Source organism: Pectinophora gossypiella, chromosome 7 (genome assembly GCF_024362695.1).
Source record: "Pectinophora gossypiella chromosome 7, ilPecGoss1.1, whole genome shotgun sequence".
Lineage (NCBI taxonomy): Eukaryota > Metazoa > Arthropoda > Insecta > Lepidoptera > Gelechiidae > Pectinophora > Pectinophora gossypiella.
The window spans coordinates 15,263,770-15,288,128 of NC_065410.1; the positions used below are offsets into that span (position 1 = coordinate 15,263,770).

The window sequence follows — 24,359 nt, forward strand, 5'->3', positions numbered from 1 at the left end:
CATATTTATTTGTTGTTTTAAAGCCCATTTATTGGAATGAATCCCTGAATATTGTTGTTGTCCAAATTAGCATGTCATGCCAAATGATTTTTGATTAATTTTGATTTTTGTTGTTGTGTAGCTAACCTCCCATGCATTGTACGCAGTTCAACTGTGGTTTTCTCCCTGTAATATATTTTTTTTAATTTGGCGTTGAACTAAAAGATTTTAAAGTAATTATAGTTAAAATTAATTCATTTCTGGAAGGAATTATACAATGAATCTGCGATTATTTTTGTCATTATGATTTGTCAGTAATATTCAATTGTTTTGATAAGTTTATTATCAAGCTGAATTTGAATTTTATAAAATGAGTCAAAAGACAATACTGTCGGTTAAAAATTAATGCAATTCAAATTGACTTATTATTTATGAAAATCTTTAGAACTTTTATTTACTTGGATATAAAACTGCAGTGCCCCCAATATGGCATTGAAACCTAAAATATTCCAAAGTGTGGTATTGTTGAAATGACCGACAGTAAATGTTTAAATTAAATCTATTCTGTTTAGTAACAATTGGTAACTAAAATCACTGCGAATACCTTTTTTAAAATTTGTAAACGTGATCTTTTCATTTCTTAGCATAACTTATTTTACATTTAAGACTTGACACTTCGATAAATGTTTTAGTTCACCGCCATTTTGTACTTACCCTGGTGTGTTCCTAATACAAAGCGTGTTCTCAGGATGACTTGTCTAACGATATTGAAAGTCTACTCGAGGAGGTCAGAAACGTTCAGACGAGACTGTCGGACCTTCCTGATGAGAGTTTGGAGGCCATGGAAGATGGGTTGAAGGTGAGTTTCATTTGTAACATTGGAGAAACTATTTTGCCTTTTTGTCAGAAATCAGGATCATTTATTCAACGTAATTATAAGGGTAAACTTGTTGCAGGTCAATGTAACATTTTTGTATCTACGTCAGTTACGTCGTAGTCTTTATAAGAATAAGAATTATTTACCTATTATTAAAGGACGCCACACACATAGTAACATACATTGATATCAAGATAAAAAAAACACAGAAATGATATAATTATAAAAGATAATTTATACTCATGTAGGTATAGTGGTGGTGGACGCCCCGAAAAAATATTTTTGAGAACTTGAGGCGAGCACTGTCATGTGCCTAATTATCAAGTTTAATTGTATTTCATTTAACGAATGTTTAGTTTAGTATATCAATATATTGCAATTAGTCTAATAAGTTTAAGTAACTAAGTACTTGGCTTATCTCTATGATGAAAGGCCAAAAAACATGCAAAAGAAAGAATCACTTTGAAAGTAAAGTCGTAAGCTTTATTTAATAAAAAAAAAATAGTGAGTGATACGCATTTAACACGCATTTTTTATTTAGGCCTAGTATTAAAAAATAATGTCCTAAATTAGACAAATACAAAAGTGTACAGGGCTCATTAAAATTCTTCAAAAAAAATTAAAAAGGCAAAGTAGTTACTCCAGCTCTTTCTTATTCTCAACTATATTAAGATCCTTTGTAAATATTTCCTCTAGGATTGACACTCTTATTCTAAGATATTCACTCTCCTCTTATAGACTCTTCCTCCACTCGACTTTCCTCAGCTGAGCATTTTGGTATTCTAAGTTGACATTTACGCCCTCGAGGACTTTACTCACTGGAGTCGAGCATATCATAATGCAAACAAAACAAGACGAAAATAATGACGTCATGCCTTACTGGAGTAAACTCGAGTTGAAGTTGAGAGGCCGCGTTGAGGTGAGTTCGAGGAAGACCTTAAAGTCGAGGAAGGTTGGAGTTAACATCTCAGAATACGGGTGTAAGACTTGAAATAACAGTCCTAAGTCCCTACTGACGGCCTGCTCGTAGATAAGCGTCATAAAACTAGAATAGAACAAACAGCATTCGCTTTCTCGCAGTCAAGGGTCCTATTCATAGACGCGTTATTTTCACACCGGGTGCGAAACTTGAACTCAAAACGAACTACAAACTGCAGCTTGAATTATATTTGTTACTTTATTACCTTTCTTTTTTTGTAGATACTTTTTTTTGGCTATAATAAATAAATATAAATAATTAATATGATAAAAAGTAGATTGTAAAGTCAATATAACTTTTTTATGCGTACCTTTTGAGTTACAAAGCGTAGGTAGGTACTTAAATAACAGTTTTTGAGTAGCAGATACAGTTTTAGCTGCAAATGAATGAGTTTTTTTAATATTTAATAATGATTTTATTAACGCTAGAGTTATGGGTTATTGGTATTAACAAAATAAGTATATTGGTACCGGATAACAAATTATTTTAATCCGTTATTATGGTATTATTCTCCTCATTATAATTGATTGATTTAAATCGTTCAATGAATCCCAATGACCAATAACTGCTGCCAAAAAAATAACCTTAGACTGAAGCAAACAAAAAAATATTTAAATTCCAACGCAAAAAGTGCCAAACTCGCTTGGAGCCACATGTAAACAAAACTAGAATTGATAAATGACGTCACAATTGTAGTACCAATAGTTGTAGAGTGTAGTCATTGGCCAAATAAGCCTTATTACACTGTCATGACAAGGCTCGAGCCTTGGCAGTGAATTTAGCACAGGTACGAATCCAGTAGTGCATGCGCAATGTCATAAACTATTGTCACGGTAATTTTACCCATTCTGACGATATTTATGTAGTTTTGTCGAAAACATAACAAACAACCCAAACCCAAAATAAACCCAAAACTAAAAACCCAAATAAGAAATATGTCAACCCAAATAAGTTATGTGTTACGTTGTTACAGAAGAAACGAACTTATCGATTTCGACAAAATTTATTGAATCGATCGATAATTTTATCACGTTACGCATGTTAGCCCTACAGGGCTAGGTAGGTAGTAGGTAAGGGTTGAATTGTTTTATTTTTAATCATCTTCTCTCATTTGGGTTGTGAGATCAATGAGGGTTCATTAACGTAAGCTTTACATGAGCTTTTAAACGATTTTCTGACAAATTCAAAATATTATCTGGTATTTTATTGTAAAAACGTGTAGGTACATAACATCAAAAAACAGATGAATTTAATTTACTTAATCTAGAATTTTGAATAGCAATTTTATTAATAACAACGTCAATAACAACGATTGACAGTGTCTGGTCTAACACAAAGCATACACTTCTCGTGACCCCCGCCCCAAGGCCGGGCCTGCACAGTTCCATAACCCATGCATCCATTGATGATGTCACCTCACCGGTGCCTATTACAACATACGCGTTTATTATTAACTCTAGTGTTTGGCATCACGCAGTAGGGCACTGGTTCGTGATCCGAAGCGAACGGCACTTCGATAATTTCCGAACGTTTTCGACTATAGTATACCCTTCGAAAGCTATCGTGCGGTTTAGTAATTAGCTACCCACCCTTGATAGAAAAAGTTTTGTGATAAGTGAAGTTTCTAGGTTGTTGTGCAGTGATTGAAAGGTTGGAGTGATTGGAATTGAAGGTAAAATTGTATTTGTGGATGTTTCAATTGTGCTAAAAAGCTTTGGATTACGAAACACATTAAACGAATAGTATTCACATTTACTATACTCGATCGGTACTGACTGAATAAGATAAATTATTTTATAAATTAGTAATGTATTATTTATATTTAGCTTTTATTAAGAATAGAATTGTCAAAAGTGTTTTAAGTTTTACTGGGTTGGTCTACCAACCCAGTCCAACCGTGACAACCGTTCACGCGTAATCTTATTTATGTATTTGTGTATGTGTAAGATTATCGACCCATTGCCATAAAAAAATGTTGTCAAATAAAATATTGCAATAGTAAAGCAAAGTTAAACTAATCAATGTCAAAAATTTTATTAAAATTCATTAGATATTTTTTTTATTACCGGATACCTTTTAAATATTGCTCATAATTATATGTGAAGTTAATGTTCCACATAGTTAGGTTTATGCCAATTTTAATACGCCATAAATTATACTATTATGTAGCGTTGTACAATGAACTAAAGTTGTTTTTAGAATATAAATAGCATATAGAGCACGGCGAGATATATTGGTTTACGTGCTCTATAAATTCCTAAGAGCATAGATCGTCATTTAAAAATACTTATACGTAAATAATTTTTCTTACTATTTATTTTTTTAGGAAGAAGTAGGAATAAAGTCTGATTGTTGAAATGTAGTTCTGTGCAATAAAGTATATTTGATTTGATTTGATTTGATTTGAAAGTCACAAGGACTCTGTGAGAGGGAGTCTGGTCACAAGGACTTCGTGAAATTACATTTATATACGGCTCACCACTTATAACGTTGGTCTACTTAACAGAAAGATCGGTGAGGTATGGGTACTTAGTTCACCTTGCGATGGTTGCAAGTACGTCTGACTACCCTAATTGAGATATATTCGTGAACTTATGACGTCATACTGTGATATAAATTACAAATAATCCTTTTCAATTTAAGTTAGGTACTTGCCTAAGTATATTTATAAAAATGAATAAATAAGTATAAATTTGTAATGTTATTTACCTAAGTAGATTTGATTAGGTATTCACCTTTAAGTTTTTAAATAAGGCAACATAACAATGTTATCTACAGTGTGTCTCATTAAATAATAATAACATTGTTGTGTTTTCTTATTAAAAAACTTAAAGGCACTTAAAAAATTTAAACAAAAACTTAAAAGTGAATACCTAATCAAATCTTAACAATGTTATGTTGTCTTATTCAAAAACTTAAGAGTGAATACCTAATCAAATCGACTTAAGATAAATAACAAGAAATATTTATACTTATTAATTTATTTTTATGAATAAATATACTTAGGTAAGTACTTAAATTGAAAAGGATTATTCGTAATTTATATTACAGTAGGACACTTATAAGGAAAATGATTCACGAACAATAACAATTTAGACGAACATTCGTTATCATAATTTTTATGACATTGACGAACGAAGTATGAGCAATGCAACGGTAATGTACACACTATGTCACGTCCGAATTTAGAAGCATTTAATATATAAACAATGGCGCCATGTCTATTTTTATTCAGTCACTATCAATAAGGTCAAAAGTACATGCTTCACAAGTTTTACCTACTCATAAAGTATAGACCAAGTCGATTTTACAACATAACATAATCTCACGATTGAGGTAGGCTAAGGTACATCGTTGTTCCAAACAGCCTCCGTGGTCTAGTGGTTAGAGCGTAAGGCTCACGATCTGGAGGTCCGGGTTCGGTTCCCGATGGGGACATTGTCGAAATCACTTTGTGATTCTGTCCTTTGTTTGGTAAGGACTTTTCAGGCTTGAATCACCTGATTGTCCGAAAAAGTAAGACGATTCCGTGCTTCGGAGAGCACGTTAAGCCGTCGGTCCCAGCTATTAGCCGTAAAAACACCAACCCGCAATGGAGCAGCGTGGTGGAGTATGTTCCATACCCCCTCCGGTTGATTGAGGGGAGGCCTGTGCCCAGCAGTGGGACGAATATAGGCTGTTTATGTATGCGTGTATTGTTCCAAACAACTTAATAACTAATAACTATTAGATAATATTAGAAGATTAACAATTTTAAAGCACTGCTGGCACTTATAATACGTACGGTCACGAGCATTAATTTGTATATACTTTGGTACCATGTCACTATAACTTTTTTGACAAATTGAACTGTAAGTCTCACTAAATGTCAAATACGTTAGTGCGACAGAGTCCTAAAGTGGGTACATTATATTGCTCATGACTGTATAACCTGTGCTATAAGTACCAGCTATCTTTCATTTGTACAATAATGTATACCAATTCATGAGTTGAGCGGAGTTCTTATACAATTATTATATATTTTTTTTATATAATTTAACAAAAAAAAACGAAATTATTACATTAACTAAGTACCCACACCTCACCGAGCTTTTTGTTAGACCAACTTAATAGGTAAATTTTATTAGCTATATCTATCTATTGGGTTATTGCACGTGATAAAGTAGTATTTTGTCCCCACCTCAGAGCGGCCGTGTAGTGGAAACTTGATGTCTTAATAAATATTGAAAAGAAAACGCAGATACCACAAACATAACTTATTTACTTAAGCAGCTTATGACCTTATACTGATCGCCAAATGCAAATATTTTCAGGACGGCATCGAAGTATTAGTGAAGTGTGAAGAAGCAGCAGATTTGTTAGAACAGAAGATCATGGAGTACCGCCACGAGACTGAGATCCAGTCTCTGTTGCGGGAGTTGGTCGTGATGAAGGCCAGGATATCTAAGCTGCTTACACAAGCGCGCCAGGGACTAGTCACCATTCAGGTAAGCAAGATTCGCTAAACGTTGTATTTAAACTTTGTGCTGTTCGTCATATCAATCTTGGAACAAATATCAGGAGGGTTAAAACGGTCGCATTGACACAATTCATTTAAAACTCTCACTTACTTTTAATATGCCCAATGTCAAATTGCATTATTGCTTTTTATATGAATTGCAACAATGTGGCTTTTTATACCGTCAGGAATGATTGCAGGTTATCACCCTGTACCCCTACAATTTAAACTTGAATAAGTATTGTGTGATTTAGACATTCTTCTTTCGTTCATTCCAGGACGCCAAGCTAGAAGTAGTCCGTCGCACAGAAGAAATAGAAGAACAAAAAGAGAAAGTGGCCAAGTTGGATCGTTGGCTTGAAACTATTAATAACGACTTGCAAGAATCTACTAAACATTACGATGCCCTCGTTGAAGAAGACATCATTAGGTACATTGAAGTTTATGAACGGTATATCAGGGAATATGAAGAATATGAAATTATATTAAAGTCTATCACTGTGATAAGTCAAGATGAGTCTAGTCAGTCGTTGCAGGCGAAGTTGAATGCGATGCAGAAAGCGTTGTTGGAAACGAGGAATCTAGTCATTGTAGAGATAGAGAGGTTAAGGCAGGTACTGCTGCAGATAAGATCTGCACCAGAAGTTGCGGAAGAAGATATTTCACAAACAGACAGGACTATTGATTCAACATCAATGCCTGAAGAAATCGTATCTCCTAGGGAAACAGAAGACAAATTACCAACAGTTCAAGAGAGTAAACCTAGTCAAGTAAAAGAAGTGATACCAGCTGTGACGATTGAAACTCAAACTGGAAAGAGTCTCGCTTCGGAACCAATTGAGAAATCTGAGCCTAAAGTAGAACCAAAAGTTACCGAAGCTCCTAAAGATAAACCTTCTGCTACAATTGAAACGCAAACAGGAAAAAGTCTCGCGTCAGACGTTCCATTAACGTCTGACAAATCTGTAATATGCCAGCCAGAAGTTGTGAGTACGCAAGACGTGGCTATAACATGCGCAGCGCCTCAAGAAGTGGAAGTTCAGACAAGCGAACCTTCACTCTACGAGAGGGAATTATTAGAAAACATTCAGGTTAGACAAACTGTAACTGACGGCCATGAAACTATTGAAATTGCGAGTCGACCTGTTATCAGAGAACAAAAGTTAGATGAAAAATCTTTGTTAGTTGACGCTCAATACAAAGATGATCACATTAGCAAAGATTCACAACTTAACATAACTCACAGCCTCCCGCAGTCGTTCGAGACTGTCATGGTAGAACCGGATGAAACGACAACTGAGGTAGTTGTAGATGCGGATGGAACTAAGAGGATTATCGTGAAGAAAATCCGAAAAACTTTGGTTACAAGACAACAAACGATTCAAACACAACAGCATAGATCACAAATACTATCGAGTGATGGCGTTCCTCATGAACAGTCATTCTCTCAAATCACTCTCAAAGAAGATAAAGGCTCCACATCTACTTTACTGGAGGATGGAGGTACACAGCACGTTGAATATCAGACTTATGGTGGCCAACTAATATCAGGCCTACCAGGCGGCGAAGTAACTATTCAAGAGTTTTCATCAAAGCCGGATATGATAATCAAAATGGAGAAAGGAATGAAACCTGAGGAAATTCTACAAATAGCTGAAGGCCAAGAACTACCTTCTCAGATTCAAACCTCGTCTTCTAGCGTTACAGCTGTCGTCCAACAAGTCACTAAAAGAATAGTTCGAACAAGACGTCGAATTATTAGACGAATTGTGATCATTGACGGCAAAGAACATGTGACTGAAGAAATCGTGGAGGAACCCGACGTAGAAGTAGAAGAGGAACAAATGCCCAGAGTCACAATCAGTGTACAAGACCACGGTGGTGTACAGTTCGAAGAAATTGACGATTCACAGGATAAAGGAGATCATCCACCTCCTCCTTTACCACCTAGGTCAGACAAAGACGAATCACCTAAAGATGGCAAAACTGATGCTAGAAAATCACCTAAAGATAAAGACTCTCATAAGAACAAAGATTCTCCAAAAGATAAACAATCGCCTGAATGTAAATCGTCACCGAAAGACTCGCCTAAAGAAAAGAAATCTCCCGAGGACAAGAAATCTCCTTCAGAGGATACAAAAACACCTGCAGATACCACTAACCAAGCTCAACAATTACAAGATATGCTTCAGGAATTCATGCAGAAAGAAAGTGAACAGAGTGCCATTCCTCAAACAATAAAGACTGAAACAGCTATACGAACATCTCAAGAAAGGGAACAAACTCCTCTTCGAACTGTTACCGTGACATCAGAAACTTACGAAACTCTTCCTGAGACGCAAGAATATCAAGTGCAGGAGCCTCATGACGGTCAGTATACAATCGTTGGTGGAATCCAATCAACGATTCAAACGTCTTCATCTAACATCGCAACTGTTGTACAAAAAGTGACAAGAAAAATAACAAGGACTAAAAAACGTATAATCAAGCACATTCAAATTATTGACGGTAAAGAACACGTCACTGAAGAGGTTATCGAAGAGCCTGATGACGTTGAAGTTATCGAGGAAGAGCCTAAAGTAAGTCATACTGTACAAGAACAAGGCGTTAAAACTAAACGTATTAAAATCATACGCCAAGTTCAGATCATTGATGGCAAGGAACATGTTACGGAACAGATTGTTGAAGAGCCAGATGATGAATACATTCCTGATGCAACTGTAACAGCTGACATTGACGTTCATTTGAGCAAACCAGAAGTATCAGAAATAACAGAAGATGTTGTTGAAATCAAAACTGATGAGCCGAAAGTATCAGAACCAGAAATTTTAGAAATTACTGTACCTACCGTAATTCCCAGAGGCCTACAAACTATAAGTGAAGAAAGTCATGTAAAGCTCAGTAAGCCAACTAAAAAAGAATTCAGTCAAGAAACTGTTGGTGTCGAAAAGCCGGTAAAACATGTCAAAGATGAAAGAACCGAAATCACTTTTGTCGATGATAAGCCAGTGTTGCCTACCGAAGTAAAACAAGACACAAAAATCGATGAAATAGTCAAATCACCGAGTCCACAAAAAGATCTTGTTTCTGAAGAACTTAGTCCTACAGAGAAAGACGTTAAGACGCCCGAAGAGCAACTGCTATCAAGGGAACCGCAAAAAGACACATCAATTGTTGGCTTGATAAAGAACTTGATTGGCATTGAGAGTGAACACTCTTCTGTATCTCAAACCCCACAAAAAGAGCCAGTGCCAAAAAAGAGGAAAGACAAAAAAAGCAAAAAAGGAAAGTCAACCGACTCTCAAAGAAGTGACAGTACAACTAGCGAAGAACAACTTGTAAAACCAATTGAAGCTGACACTTCTGTTACTACAGAAACCGCTATATCTGAAGATGCCACCAAACCTATAGAAGTTCCTATTGTAACTAAGGAAGTAGTGCAATCTATGGTCGATGAGCCATCTAGAGTTGTAGAGACTCTAACCACCTCTCAAGCCTCGACACAAGACAGACATACGACAGAAATCCAAACTGATACAAATGTGATCATAAAGAGAACAAGAAAACGTGTCATTAAACACATACAAATAATTGACGGCAAGGAATATGTAACAGAAGAAGTAATTGAAGAACCAGAGGAAGTTGAAGTTATAGAGGGAGAGCCTTCATTTACACAAACATTGCAAGAAGAAGGTGTGAAAACCAAACGTCTCCGTATAATAAGACACGTTCAAATTATAGATGGAAAAGAACATATCACTGACCAAGTCATTGAAGATCCAGATGACGAATATGTTCCTGATTCAACTGTTACTGCGGAAATCGATGTTCAGATAAATAAACCAGCGATGGAGTTTGGAACATACGACAAGCCTATCGAGGAAGGTCAAAAAGACACTACAGTTATGGACATCACTAAGAGATTAATTGAAAGTGAAGTAGATCACTCTACTATTTCTCAGCCGTCTTCTGATAAGCCAGCTTTTAAGAAACGTGAAAAGAAATCCAAAAAGGGAAAAACCAAGCAAGATGTCTCTAAAGAAGAAAGCATATCATTAAAAGAACATGAGATAGTACCTGGAACAAAGGAAACTGTAGCTACATCCGAAATAGCTACACAGATTATGCAAGAAACGGTCAAAGTGCCCGAGTCTGTTACAACAACTATTGAACAGCCGCAACCTCAGGCTATAGAAAAAATAACTACTACGAAAATTACAGCTGCTGCTTCGACAGCTCCTGCAGAGGAACAAAAAGATACTACTATCATTGATATTACGAAGAGTATGATTGGTACAGAGGCTGACCACTCTGCTGCATTACAAGTCACATCACAGCTACCTGTTCCTAAAAAGAGAGAAAAGAAACGCAAAAAAGAATCAGAAGAACCAAGTAAGCCACTAGAACCCGTTACGGATGAACGAAAGCCGGTAGTCAAACCTGAACCTCTTTCCAAAGAGCCAGCATCAGACAAAAAAGAAAAATCACCTTCTCCTGCTAAAGACGTTATAGTTGAAGATGTCCCTAAACCGGTTACAGAAAAAGTTGAAGAATTGACGTCTGCGGTTGAAGATGTTTCTAAAAAATATATTGAAAAAGTGTCACCTATTACAGAAACGTCGGAAACTGAATCGCCTAAAGAAGCACCAATAGTTATATCAACTGAAAAGACTAAATCTAAAACTCCATCACCCCAGAAGGAAATTACCACAACTGACCAAATAAAAGAATTTATTACGAAGGACACGGACGATATCAAACAAATTAATATTCTAGAATTAACGAAACAGCTTTTGGAGAAAGAAAATATTCATGCTGGTGCTATTCATTCTCCAATTAAGACTCCAGAACTTAAGAAATTCATTCCTGAAGTAAAAGAAATCGTTAAATTGGAGGGTGAATTAACGATCGAATCAGAGAATAAAATTATGGATCTACCGCAAGAAAAACCAACAAGTGAAATACAAAAACCTATTGAAGAAGAAGTTTTATCTGATGTTTCTAAGAAGAATATTGATGTTGAAATAGCTAAACAAACAGATGTCTCTACAATAAGTATAATAAAACCTGAAGAAACTCCAGAAACTAAAGTCAGCGAGCAAACTCCTACAAGTGTAATTGAACAATCTACTGCTACTATCACAGAGCCTACTAAAGTCCTAGAAACAGTTGTAATGGATGCAAAGGAAGTCGGAATCACTGCAAAAGAAAAACCCAAAGCGCCTGTTAGTGACGAAACAGAAAACAAATTATTAGAGACAACTATTACTACAGTTGTGCCAGAAGAACCGAAAATGGGTGTTATAGAATTAACAAAAGAATTAATTATCCGAGAAGGTATTCCACTTGTGACGCCTGCGATTCAAACGGAAAAAACTGTAAGTCAAGCTATTACAGAGCAACCACCAGTGCAATCTCCCGTAGAGGTAGAACCCGTAAAAGTTGGAATAGTAGTGACAGAAAGCACTGAAACAGTAGCAACTGAGACACCGCAAATTTCTTATATCCGAGAATTTGAACCTCAAGTACAAAGTTCTACGGAAAGTGTCGATAAACTCGTTGCTGCGCTTGCTAAGGAACCAGAAACAGTAGAACAGAAATTGATGCCTTCTGATGTTGTGGCTACAACACCTGCTAAACCAGATTATAAATATGACATCCACTCACTTCTTGAGTCGGAACGACAACACTCAGTTGCAACCCAACTCAGACCTGAATCTATTGAAACGGTTGAAATTACCGAAACTCAACCAGAAAAACCGTCACAAACCGTTGACATCTCAGTGTCTATTGCTAAAACACATGAGATAAATAAAGATCAACCCAAAGCACACATGGATATCAAAGTTGGTGGCTTTGAAACTAGTGAACCATTTGTACTCAAAAAAGACATTGATATCCACTTGCCCAGTGAATTAGTCATCACGGAAGAGCCAATTAAAGTGCCAGAACTTCAGCCTGTAACTGAAATATCGCCGGAAGAATCTATTACTGTTACTCAACAAGTAACTGACACAGAAAGCTCGTCACTAAGTCACTATATAGATTTGCCAACATCGCCGCATATGGAGTCACCGAAACCAACAGAAGATGTAACTAAATCTCCACTGGAACCTGATTCTTATGTAACTGAATCTGAACCAGTAACGGAAGAGAAGGGATACGAGCCTGAAGAAATATCGCAGGGTCCAGTACCCACTCCCGATAAAAAGAAACGCCAGAAGAAACGTAAATCACATGTTGTAAGCGAGGAAACTACTTACCCTAAACATGGAACAACTGAGTCTGAAGACACATCAATATCTACGCCTGTTGAAATTGCTGAACCTGAACAACAAAAGAAGAGGAAATCAAAAAAAGGCAAGAAAAAGGCACCAGTTGAACCAGAAGTTGAAGAAGAGGAGAAATCTGAAGTCGAACCTGAGCCGGAAGTTAAACCGGAGAGTCCGAAAATGGGAGAAGTTTTTGAAACATCACCTAGGGATGAGTCCTACCATACAATGAGTGAAACATCAGATATTAGCACAGTAAAGATAGTAGAAGAATGTGTGCAAAGTAGTCCGGAGACACTTAAAAAAGACGTGACGACTACAATAACATATCCTGTACCAGTTGTAGAAGAAATTCCGACTCAAGAATACTCCGTTCAAACGTCGCCTGAAGTTGTAGAAAAACCTGAAGCTGTCAAAGTTGAAATCCCAGAAGTACCCAGACCTGAGACAGCTGAGATGGCGTTCCAGACATCTCCTACTCCTGTAAGCGACAGTTTGATTCAGACTACACCAGTAGAAGATAAAGATGCTCACACACAAACAATTGAAGAAGTCACAGTTGTAGAACAAATAGATAAATCAGATTCACAGATGCAAACGAGCAGATCTGCAAGTCCAGAGAAAATTGTTCAAACTGAAGCAACAACTCAAGTCATTCCACATGATATTTATATTCCTGAAGAGAAATTTTCACAGACTTCACCAATTGAAGAACCAGAAATTGTGAAGGAAGAGAAACTGCCATCGCCCGTAATTATAACTGAATCACGGGAAATGCAAACGTCACCACTGCCTCAAGTTCAAAAAGAAGAAAAGAGCACAGAGATTGTCATTGAAACAACTGAAAGTGACATTCAGACTGTTAAAAATGAAATCGTTGATCAAGAAACATCTACTTCACCCATTAAAGAGAAAGAACTAAGGGAGACAAGTATTCAAACACCTGAAGTGCCTGTTGTTAGTTCTTTCACGCAGTCTGATACTCCAGAACCTGCGATTGCTACTCCTGAGCCAGTGATTGAAGAACCTGTAGTTTCTCCAGTTCCACAAATTGAAGCCAAAAGAGAAATTATCACTGTAGATAGCACTCAGCAGACTTCCCCGAGAGAAGAACCTACACAAGTGGTTGTCATTCCGCAACTTGACCTCAGTCGAGAAGTGGTTACGGTTGACGGCGCACAGCAAACAACGCCCAGAGATTATTCTGAAAGCTCGATCTCTACTTCTACGGACGAGCCGTATGAAATTCATCTTAAAGCTCAGATCTCCATTCCTGAAGCTACAACTGACTTCATCGAAAGTGAAAGGCAAGTCCAACCACCACAGTCGATTACACTAGAAAAACAGAAACAGAAGAAAAGAAAGCCGAAAAAGAAGATGGAGTCACCTATGTCGCCTGAAAGCTTGTCAGATCCTATAACAACAGAGCTTTCAGTGTCTATTACGCCAACTAGTGACGACTTCTCAAGCCAAGACACTACATCTATTGATGAAGGTGTTTCTCAACTTGCTAGTCCAACATCACCTCAAAGGCATGAAAATAATATTGCTGCACAACAAAGACCAACTTACTCTGACGTAGTGCAAAGATCGAAATCTAAATCACCGTCGCCAAGCAAGAGTGTAATTCCACGAAAATCTGAAAAAGCAAGACTGCTCGATGCACTTGAAAAACGAACACAAGCTGTAAATGAAACTCAGAAGGTGCCAGACGAATCTATGGCAGTAGTCTTGTACGAACCATCGGTAGAAAAATCTTATGATCTTATTGTCAACAAGGAAATAGATGAGTTACAGGACGCTATTAACAGCAACGATCCAACTAGAATCGAGAAGAGTGTAATGGTAGTAATTGAAACTATCTCAATATGGATCGAAGAAATTCAGTACAGAATCCAAAGACAAACTGCGGCCGGTGTAAAACCAACACAAGAAACTGAACGCTTGAAATCACTGCAGAGCTACATCCAACATCTGAAGGAGATTATCGAAGTAACCGAAGTCAGCGAAGAAATCATAATTCTGATTGAGACTTTGACGCGGCAGATAAACGCTGTCAGTTCTCTGGACCAGCAAAGCTCAATGATATCAAAAGATATAGAAAAGGAATGGAACAAATTCTTAGATGACACCGAGAAACTTAGCCAGTCTGTGGAACGGGTAAAGTCTAACTTAGATTCCGTGATTATGTCCGACATGCCAACGCAACAGAAACTTGACAAACTAGACCAAATTGAGTCCGCTAACGTCGAGAACTTTGATAATGTGAAGAAAATGTTCAGAAGGTACCGTTCTCTCATAGAAGCGAATCCAAAACGAGAATGTCCTGTAAAATTATATGATTGCGATGACGATACAAAACAAGTTGAAAATGTGATTAACACAGAACGAGATCGTTTGTTGCAACTGACATCACTAGCTGAAGAGTATGAGCAAACTCTACAGGACTTTGGTCAAATCACTGATGTGGCCGAAGCTCTTCTGGACGGCAAAATCATAGTAGCCAACCTTGACCACTTACATGAAGAGATTCAAAAACATAGAAAATTCTTTGTCAACTTAAGCCATTGTAGAGCAATTCTTGAATCATTGGAAGATAACCTCGACAGTGAAACTAGAGCTAAATATTCATCTCTCCACAACTCCCTACATGACAGAGCAACTACCATCATTGATAGGGCTGCAAGTCGAGCGCAGCAAATGACACTAGCTGCATCTCGGTGGACTCAGCTTGACCAAGGTATGAAGGATGAACATCAATGGCTTAGAGTAGCGCAACAAAGAATACCGGATCTCACCAATGTTACCTCAATCGACCACGAGCAGTATATCAACCTTTACCAGTCAATCAATCTGGATGTCTCCCATCACCATGCAAAAATGTTGAGACTTCTTTCCATCACAGAAGGTCTTCAAGACCTTATTGTATGCTCTGGATTAGAAACTGAATGCTCTACAGCCCTCGATACGTTATTGAAGTTGCAGGAAGATATAGACTCAAGGCTTACACGTTTGACAGCATTCAAAGAGAACTGGATGACATACGATCATCTCATTGATAGAATAGAAGGATGGATAAAGACTTCCAATAAAGAACTACAGCACATTACACCAGAAAACATTACAACCACTGGTAATCTGCGTCGATTCTGGGAGCTCAAAGCACAGCATGAAGTCCATAACAACCTGAAGAATGAGGCGGGAGCACAATTTGAGAGGGCTCTAGAAATCCTTCCGATATCAGATGAAATGGTTCAACGCCAGTTCTTCTCTAAAATTGAAGACAGATGGCGTGAGTTAGCTGGCAAGATTGGCGACATTCACACGTCTGCTATACAGACTATTTCCGATCGGGATGTGTCTTCTGGCGAAAAACTGAACATTCTGGAAGACGAGTTGAGAGAATTACGTTCTGCCTTGGACAGTCTTAAGGGTGTTATCAAGAGCGAAGACGAGTTGAACTTATACATCGAGAGGTTGCAAGTGATGACGAGTCGCATAGATAGAATCCAGAACGAACTTGGAAGACTAAGCTTGCTGCCGACGGCTGAATCTGAGCGTTTAGGAGCTCTGCTGACGCAGTCGGGTATCTTGAACGATCAGATAGCTGAGGAGTTGGAACGTAGTATGTTGTTGAAAGAGAAGATGTTGCAAGTTCAAACGGGTATTACTCGCTGTTCGAAGAATCAGCGTCGCGCTCGTCTTACCTTGGAAGAGTGTGAGGCGGCGGAACGTTTGGGCAGTGACGTCGTAGAGAAGGCTTCGGAAACATGCAACAAATTGCTGGACGACCTTCAGACGCAATGGAGGGACATCCTCGCGCTGAGACAAGCGCTACACACCCTGCCCACCAGCTTGAGGGTTTGCGTGTCTCCTACTGGTGTGGAACGAGACATATCTGCTTTACAGGTAAATACTTCTAAATTCTCCCTCAAAAGTTTTTTTTTTACCTCTATCATTTGCAAACACTGCTATAAATGTAAATTTTTGTGGCTGTAGGAACTCAATTTGTTATTGTTGATTCATTAAAGACTTTATTTTTACAAAAAAACCTTATCTCCTCAGGAAACCCACTCAGACCTAGAAGCAGCAGCGAATGAGCTAAGCGCGCGTCTCCGGGCTAAGGTGCAGCTATGGAGGCGGTTCGAGAGACAGCTAGAGCTAGTCCAGGGCGCTGTAAGGGAGGCTGATTATATGGTCGAGCTGTTGACCGTCCAAGGACAGGTCGACTATGATCGACTGTTGAAGGCTACTGAGAAACTTGAGGTTGGTGTAGATATTTTTTTTAAGCATGATAGGCAAGAATTCTTGCCTGATGGTATCAGATTATGTGGTCGAGGGTGGGACATTTATTAATTATTACTGGGAACTGTTTTCCGCAGACTCTAAGATGGACACGGCAGTGCCCCCGCCAAGTCGGGCAAAACATTTACTTTCTTTAACTGACCGCTTCGACTAGTGGATGGCATCGTAAACATAATATATTACGTATTTACATAATATTATTTATTCTACCTGTTAGCGAGCGAGATGAAAAATTGCTAACTCAGTAATAATATGTAATAACTTGAAAGAAAACACAAACTAAAATAATATTAAAAACCTTACTTATCATCGCCGTTGCTATGCGCCATAAAATCAACAATCCTAGGCAACGGGGGTTGCCAGATCTGACGTCAACACCTACTTAAGCACGAAAAAATCTAAATCTATGACTCTACCAGAAAACCCATTATCCTTTACAGCTTTACACGCATGAATCTCATGAACAATTCTCTTCACAGACCCTGAGCGAGTCCCTCTCGCGCCGTAGCGGCGAATTAGTCGGCGAGCTGAAAGACGCGGCCGGTCCGTTGGAGGCATCCACCGAACCAGCCGTGGCAGCGCGCCTGCGCAGAGATTTAGACGACGCCGCCACTGCGTACGAGCACACTTGCAACAACCTCACGCAGCTGTGTGACAAGTGAGTTACACTCCTTTAAAACCGGGGGGGTGGAGATAAAACCGCTACATTGAAGCAAGTCACCTAAAAAGCAATTTTGCTATTTGACATTTATTGTTGACATTGCGCTTTTAAATGAACAAACGTGGCTATTACTGTTAATGATGTAGTTCTATAAGCAAGCCCATGTGGAGGGTGCGGCTCCACATGGGCTTACGGTACTGAAAAGTATCGGCGCCCAAAGGACGTAATATACGATCCGGACGACTCGATTGCTCTAGCCATAGACGCGGCCAATCAGCTAGCGACAACAAACACCTCAGGACCCCGATACCGACACTGGCGTGGTCGACGATGTGCCTCACTCAGCGCTTAAAGCTATCGGTCTACTAGGCTCGATTAATTCTTTTAAATAGAATCGTCTCAGACGATGCCCTGAGCCGAGGTGCATTCTTTGTCGTCGTCCAAAATTTTGTACCGGGTTCGCCGCTTTCCTCATTCATCCAGCCTAGTAGTAAAAAAGAAAAAAATGTCTATGGTTGAAACACAACTAACAAGGGCAACTTTACCCACAGATACCATAAAGCAGTGGACCTATGGAAGCGTTACCGCGATGCAGCGGCCGCGGTGCGGGCCTTCGCAGAGTTCCAGGAGGGACGCCTGCACGCGCTACGGCCTGATGACGCGCCTTCCACCGCACAAGTAAGTGGCCCTTCTAGTTTTATGTACATACATACATACATAAATTGCCTATATACGTCCCACTGCTGGGCACAGGCCTCCCCTCAATCAACCGGAGGGGGTATGGAGCATACTCCACCACGCTGCTCCATTGCGGGTTGGTGGAGGTGTTTTTACGGCTAATAGCCGAGACCAACGGCTTAACGTGCCCTCCGAAGCACGGAATCATCTTACTTTTTCGGACAATCAGGTGATTCAAGCCTGAAAAGTCCTTACCAAACAAAGGACAGTCTCACAAAGTGATTTCGACAATGTCCCCATCGGGAATCGAACCCGGACCTCCAGATCGTGAGCCTAACGCTCTAACCACTAGACCACGGAGGCTGTCGCCTGGCGGCGGCTGGAGTTTTATGTACAGTCATGAGCAATATAATGTACCCACTTTAGGACTCTGTTGCACTAACATTTTTGACATTTAGTGAGACTTACAGTTCAATTTGCCAAAAAAGTTAATGTGACATGGTACCAAAGTGTATACATATTAATGCTCGTGACCGTAGAGCTTGCTAAAAAACGGTAGTATTAATTAACATTCCATAAGCCTACCCGCATTTAGAACGGGATTTCGCACGTTCGTTTCGTGCAAATACGTACTTACAAGCAGAAATAAAATGTGTGCGATTTGGTCGTCGTACTCGTACGATTACGTACGCTGCAGTCGTACCGCGTACGGCAATTCTCACCTTTCATCGATTTTAATACCGTTTTTAATACTTACCAACATTTTTTACCAAACTGTACATTTATGTACCTATTTTCATGTAGCTGAGTGAAAACTTATACCCGTTTCCAATGGCGACAGGTCTTGGCAGGTACCTAGATAAAAAAAAAACAACAATTTTCGTTTAAAAAACGTAAACACCGGCAAAAACAAAATGTAAGCACATATTGTTATTGAGCGAATTTTACAACCAAATCTAGTCCCTATTTATTTATTTAGAGCAAACTCATCGTGACGCATTGCTATTTGATTTATGTAGGCGTAAATATTTTACGATGCATTAGCTAATGTCGGCAATACAATCAAGATTAGGTAATAGCTTACAGCATGGGAGTGTTTACCTAGGTGTGGTTGTAGGCTAGGTAAACTATATAGGCCCTGGTATGGGGTGGAAGGCCAATGGCCGACCACAACTCTGGTGTTGAGGTTACTATTGAGGCGCCAAATGCCGTTGATGTGTCAACTTTAACATGCCTTGACTCATGTAGCGACAACATACATACTTAACACGTTCACTGTGTATGAACCACATATGAGGCAACAAATTTGAAACTCATACGTGCATGTCCCATATGTGGGGCACGTTTTTTCTTACCATAGTGGTGCTAATTCCTGTAAATACCATCTAATTTTATTTTAAGTTATATCTGTCCTTTTCTTATCCGCCGAAAAGGAAAGGGACGGGTAATCGACAAGCATAAAATTTATGGAACACACGTCAATTTTAAGCACAAATCTAAACCAACCGTCTAAAAATTTTACGTCAGTCAATAACCCGACACATTAATTTACTCATTCTTTCTAAAATTAAGAGCTGTGAATCATCCGTCCCTTTCCTTTTCGGCGGATACGAAAATGACGGATATAACCTAAAATAAAATTAGGCGGTGTCTGCAGGAATCGGGGCCATTGTCGGACTATCGAGTCAAAAGTCATCTTACTTATGGTCAACCAACTTATGTAAACACTTGTTTCTACGTACCTACGCAAAAAAATCACGTATATTTAATTTGTACGGTTGTCTGTCCGTGTTGTTTGTGCATCATAACGGCATTCGTGCGAAACGCTAACTTATTTGCACTTTAGCTGGTGAGTTCTAACTATATACCTCTAGTGTTGTATAAAAAATATCGATATTCCATTTTGCTTATCAAGAGAGCCGTGGTAACTCAGTTGGTAGAACGCTTGACTCTCAATTTGAAGTTGTAGGTTCGAATCCCAGCATAGTACGCCTAAACCAATGATTTTCGATTATTTTTCGAATTCATGTCTGGATCATAAATTATTATTACGTGCTCAGCGGCGATGGAAATTATGGTGAGGAAACCCACATTCCCGAGAAATGCTTTTCGGAGGTATGTGACCTACCTAACCTGTATTGGGTTGGTTTTCCCTTCGCAGGTTGGAAGGTCAGACAGGCAGTCGCTTCTGTAAAAAACCGGACCTGTCAAATCTTGAGGTTAGGTTTAGCGGACCCTGTGAAAAACGGGATAATCATCATCAGCCGTCCGACGCCCACTGCTGGGCATAGGCTTCCCCCAAGATTCTCCACGATGATCGGTCATGCGCTGGTCGTAGGGAGATGATCATCATAAACTGCTTATACGTCCCACTGCTGGGCACAGGCCTCCCCTCAATCGATGACTACTTAATTCAAATTCCTCTATCGATATTCATCAGTAGTGTTAGCTAAACAAATCTTATATTTACTCGATAACAATGGCCGAGAGAGTGAAGAGGCTTTGAGCATTCATTACCGGTTTCGACCTGAATGCAAAATTGAAGTTCATTGACATTATAATGATGAGTCAAAAATATTACGATCTCAGAAGCCTAATCGATGCTAATCGTGTAACTCAAGTTTCCAGTTTGACAGATAGAAATCCTATCCCATGATTGGTTGAAACTATCAGCTCCTGACAATTCATTGACATTTTAGCCAATCACATAGTAGGATTGTACCTACATGAGTAGTCGTTACATGAGCCATGTCAGGGGCCTTTGACGGCTCAATAATAACCCAGACACCAGGGTTGATGAGGTTGGTAATTCATCTCACAACCCACACGATAGAAGAAGGAGATAATAGATTTATTATTATTGGACGTTTCTTTATTTCAAAACGCTGTATTTTTTCCCACAAAAACATTAGTAATTAAGAATGTAGACAAGTCATCATCATCTTAGCATTATCCCGTTTTTCACAGGGTCCACTTACTTAATCTGAAGATTTGACAGGTCCACTTTTAAGAATATACTTAGACAAGGGGCATTAAAATGGCCACATCGAAGCAATTTATCTAAGAAAGCAATATTGCCAATTGCGCATATAAAAGTGCGTAGGTAGGTGCGCAATGCAAACCAATGTCAAATAGCAATATTGCTTTCTTAGATGAATTGCTTCGATCCGGCCAAGTATTTAATGCCATCTGCGGCAACTCTACAATAAGTAAAAAAAAAAAAGCTTCCATGTGGTCATTTTAACCCCCAAGTAATTATTGGAATTCATAATGCATCGCGATATGGATTTGAACCAAAAACGGACGATGAGTTACAAACAAATGGTTATCTATCTAGCTGGCCAGTTCGCCGTACGGTCAACGCTCTGTACAACATGGCCGGCTGATTAGCAGTCTCTGGTGCTGTCAGGAAGGAAGTAACGTGGGTTATTGGTAGGAAGTATTAGGAATGTCTGGTTCAAAATTAAGAAAGACATCCTGATGAATTCATTGATTTTTCCTTACAAATAAAAACAGACAACCTAAATGCATTTCTACATCCTAAAAAAAAAAAAACAAAAATTGGCTTACATAGTTAGCGCTTTTTGAACGTCAAAAATTAAAATCGGAGAAAAAGCTACTCCCACCTAATTTCTACCTATATAAGTACTTTTTTCTTTTCCATTATAAAATAGAAACAAAACATTGTAGGTAGGTAACATTTTTGAAATAAAGATCATTTTTTATTTTATTATTTATTATACCTACAGGAAAACCCAAGGGTCATGCATGATTTATCACAACCAAGCTATATAATACACAGTATAATGACCTAAGTCACACGGTTTGCTAAGTTTACTTTGGCAACCATTATAAGTAGGTACCTACCAACACGTCCGATATGTTTTGATAGGCGATGGTTTGGTCAATATTAACATTATAATTATTATACAAGGACAATGGTACCTGTACACAACATCTAATTTTATTTTAAGTTATATACCTGTTATTTTCTAATCAGCTGAAAAAGAAAGGGACGGGTAATCTGCAGGCAAAAAATGTATGGAACACACGTCAATTTTAGGCAGAAATCTAAAACAACCCCCTAAAAATTTTACATCGGCCAATAACACAGAATTAAGTTGACAGCACACGTCAAACGGGTTGCAAGCCTATTAGCAAGATGCCTATTTCATTCGCGCGTGTTAATTGTTCTTAATTCAATTTAAAATTGACAGTTGTCAATCATCCATCCCTTTCCTTTTCGGCGGATAAGAAAATGACGGGTATAACTTAAAATAAAATTAGGAGTTTAGGAGGTGTCTGCAGGAATTGGGGCCAATTTGTCGTTTACATTATTCGTACTTACCGACTAATTACACTTACCTACCTACCTACCCGTACCTACTTATAATTGCACTTCTTGATGACCATTATTGGGTTGTTTGTCATTATTTCTGAGATATTTTTTAAATGGCTACGTAGGTAGGTAGGTATGGCTACCTAGTATCTAGATATTTCAAAATAATGCAGAGTAATTAGTTCAAAATCGAACACTTTATGGTTATTTGTGTTAGGGCAAAGTTAAATTACGTTTTACATTAGTAAAATTACGTTTTTTTTTTTGACGACTTTTATTTTAAATCGAATAGGGATCCGTTCAAAAAAAACTGTCTCGCATTGTAAAACGCCCTTCAACTTCACATTGAAACTTTTATTCAGACACACCTACTAAAGAAACCGCAACAGCTAAAGTAGGTATCAAAGGCAATAACACGAGAAAGCAGCATGACAAAGTCAGACTTATCGCCACACTATCCGCCAGACAACCTTTGATACGAAATGCGAAAAGGAAAAGCGATAAGACCTTGGTTAATGAACGAAAACATGTGAATAACTACATTAAAATCGCGAGCGTAATGAACTGATAACGGAATTGATAACAAACAGCCAACCAGCTCTCAGTCGCTCCGCAGACGTCCTACCGAACGGACGTACTGTCAGCGAAGAAATAAAAAATACGCGACAACGAACAAACTCGAAAACGTACTCGAATAAACACCCACAAACGAATTATAAAGTAAAAAAAATAGAGCTACTTTTTCACAAAATATTTCCGGACGAAATTGTGACGAAGAAGTAAAAATGCGCGTGCAAAATTCAAGGTTGAAACGTGTGACATCAGCACAGAATGCAACCAACTTTTAATCAACCGTATGCATAATTTCATTTGATTAGTAGACGATAAAAGTGGTACTGCATACAATGGCGACCTTGACGTGACCATGACTCCATTAGCAGCCCTAATTTGAAATTTGGAATTCCGCATTCAAGTCAAATTGAATTTGGAAGCTCGACCAGTCAGTTCCGAACTTTGTCGCTCGCGGTTCAAACGCTCATCGTGTTCGAAAATTAAGATTTGTTGTTGTTATTATTTTTAAAGAAGGTATTTTATAATGTCACGATAACTGACTACAAAATAATTAAAATAATATAAATCAACGTTTTAATTAGCGATAACGAATTTAAATTGTGTCATTAAAACTGGATGATATTGGAATATTAAGTGGTGCCATGTTAATGTCAAAAGTGACGAATTATACTGTTTTTGTGACTAAAGTGATAAGGAATATGTGTCAACAGTGTAAAGTGTGATTTATCTGACTACATACTATGTCACTACAAGAGGTAAGAGATAAAATAATTATGCAAAGTAGCGGGTAGATTCAAAATCAGACTGACATGACGATTTTCTTAACTTAAACATTTAAAATTTAAATATTCTTAAATTAAAACTAAAGTGGTTTTGAGAATAACTTACAATACAAATATATTATGTTATACTTAGTGTACTTTAAAACAATAGTCACATAAATAACAGCAATATATTTATGGAAAGCCATTATTTTCTGAATTTAGCTATTAGTCTGTGTTTATAAGGAAGAATGACACTATTTCATTGCCATTTCCTCTTAAAGATATAAGCACCATGTTTATACATACCAACAAAACAACAAAATTATTTTTCCTCATAAGATTATTAAAATATTAAGGGCAAACTCAATAACATTTTGTAAAAAAATAGTTTTCATTTAAAAAAAAACATTGCCTACATTTATAAGTACGTACTT

The 24,359-nt window shown here is 38.1% G+C and overlaps 2 protein-coding genes across 8 annotated transcripts in view; one reads left to right on the forward strand and one right to left on the reverse strand.

The window, feature by feature from the left end:
* LOC126368355 (muscle-specific protein 300 kDa) overlaps positions 1-24,359 on the forward strand; it is a 200,724-nt gene that overhangs the window by 145,187 nt on the left and 31,178 nt on the right. For all 7 annotated transcript variants that reach the window (XM_050012271.1, XM_050012270.1, XM_050012269.1 and 4 more), the window contains 6 exons: positions 728-838; positions 6,149-6,322; positions 6,612-16,514; positions 16,671-16,871; positions 17,390-17,568; positions 18,123-18,249. In XM_050012271.1, coding sequence (XP_049868228.1) covers positions 728-838; positions 6,149-6,322; positions 6,612-16,514; positions 16,671-16,871; positions 17,390-17,568; positions 18,123-18,249 — 10,695 coding nt within the window. The remainder of the gene's footprint in view (positions 1-727; positions 839-6,148; positions 6,323-6,611; positions 16,515-16,670; positions 16,872-17,389; positions 17,569-18,122; positions 18,250-24,359) is intronic.
* Positions 1-24,359, reverse strand: part of LOC126368383 (neutral ceramidase) — a 354,827-nt gene that overhangs the window by 35,624 nt on the left and 294,844 nt on the right. The gene's annotated exons all lie outside the window — the stretch shown is intronic.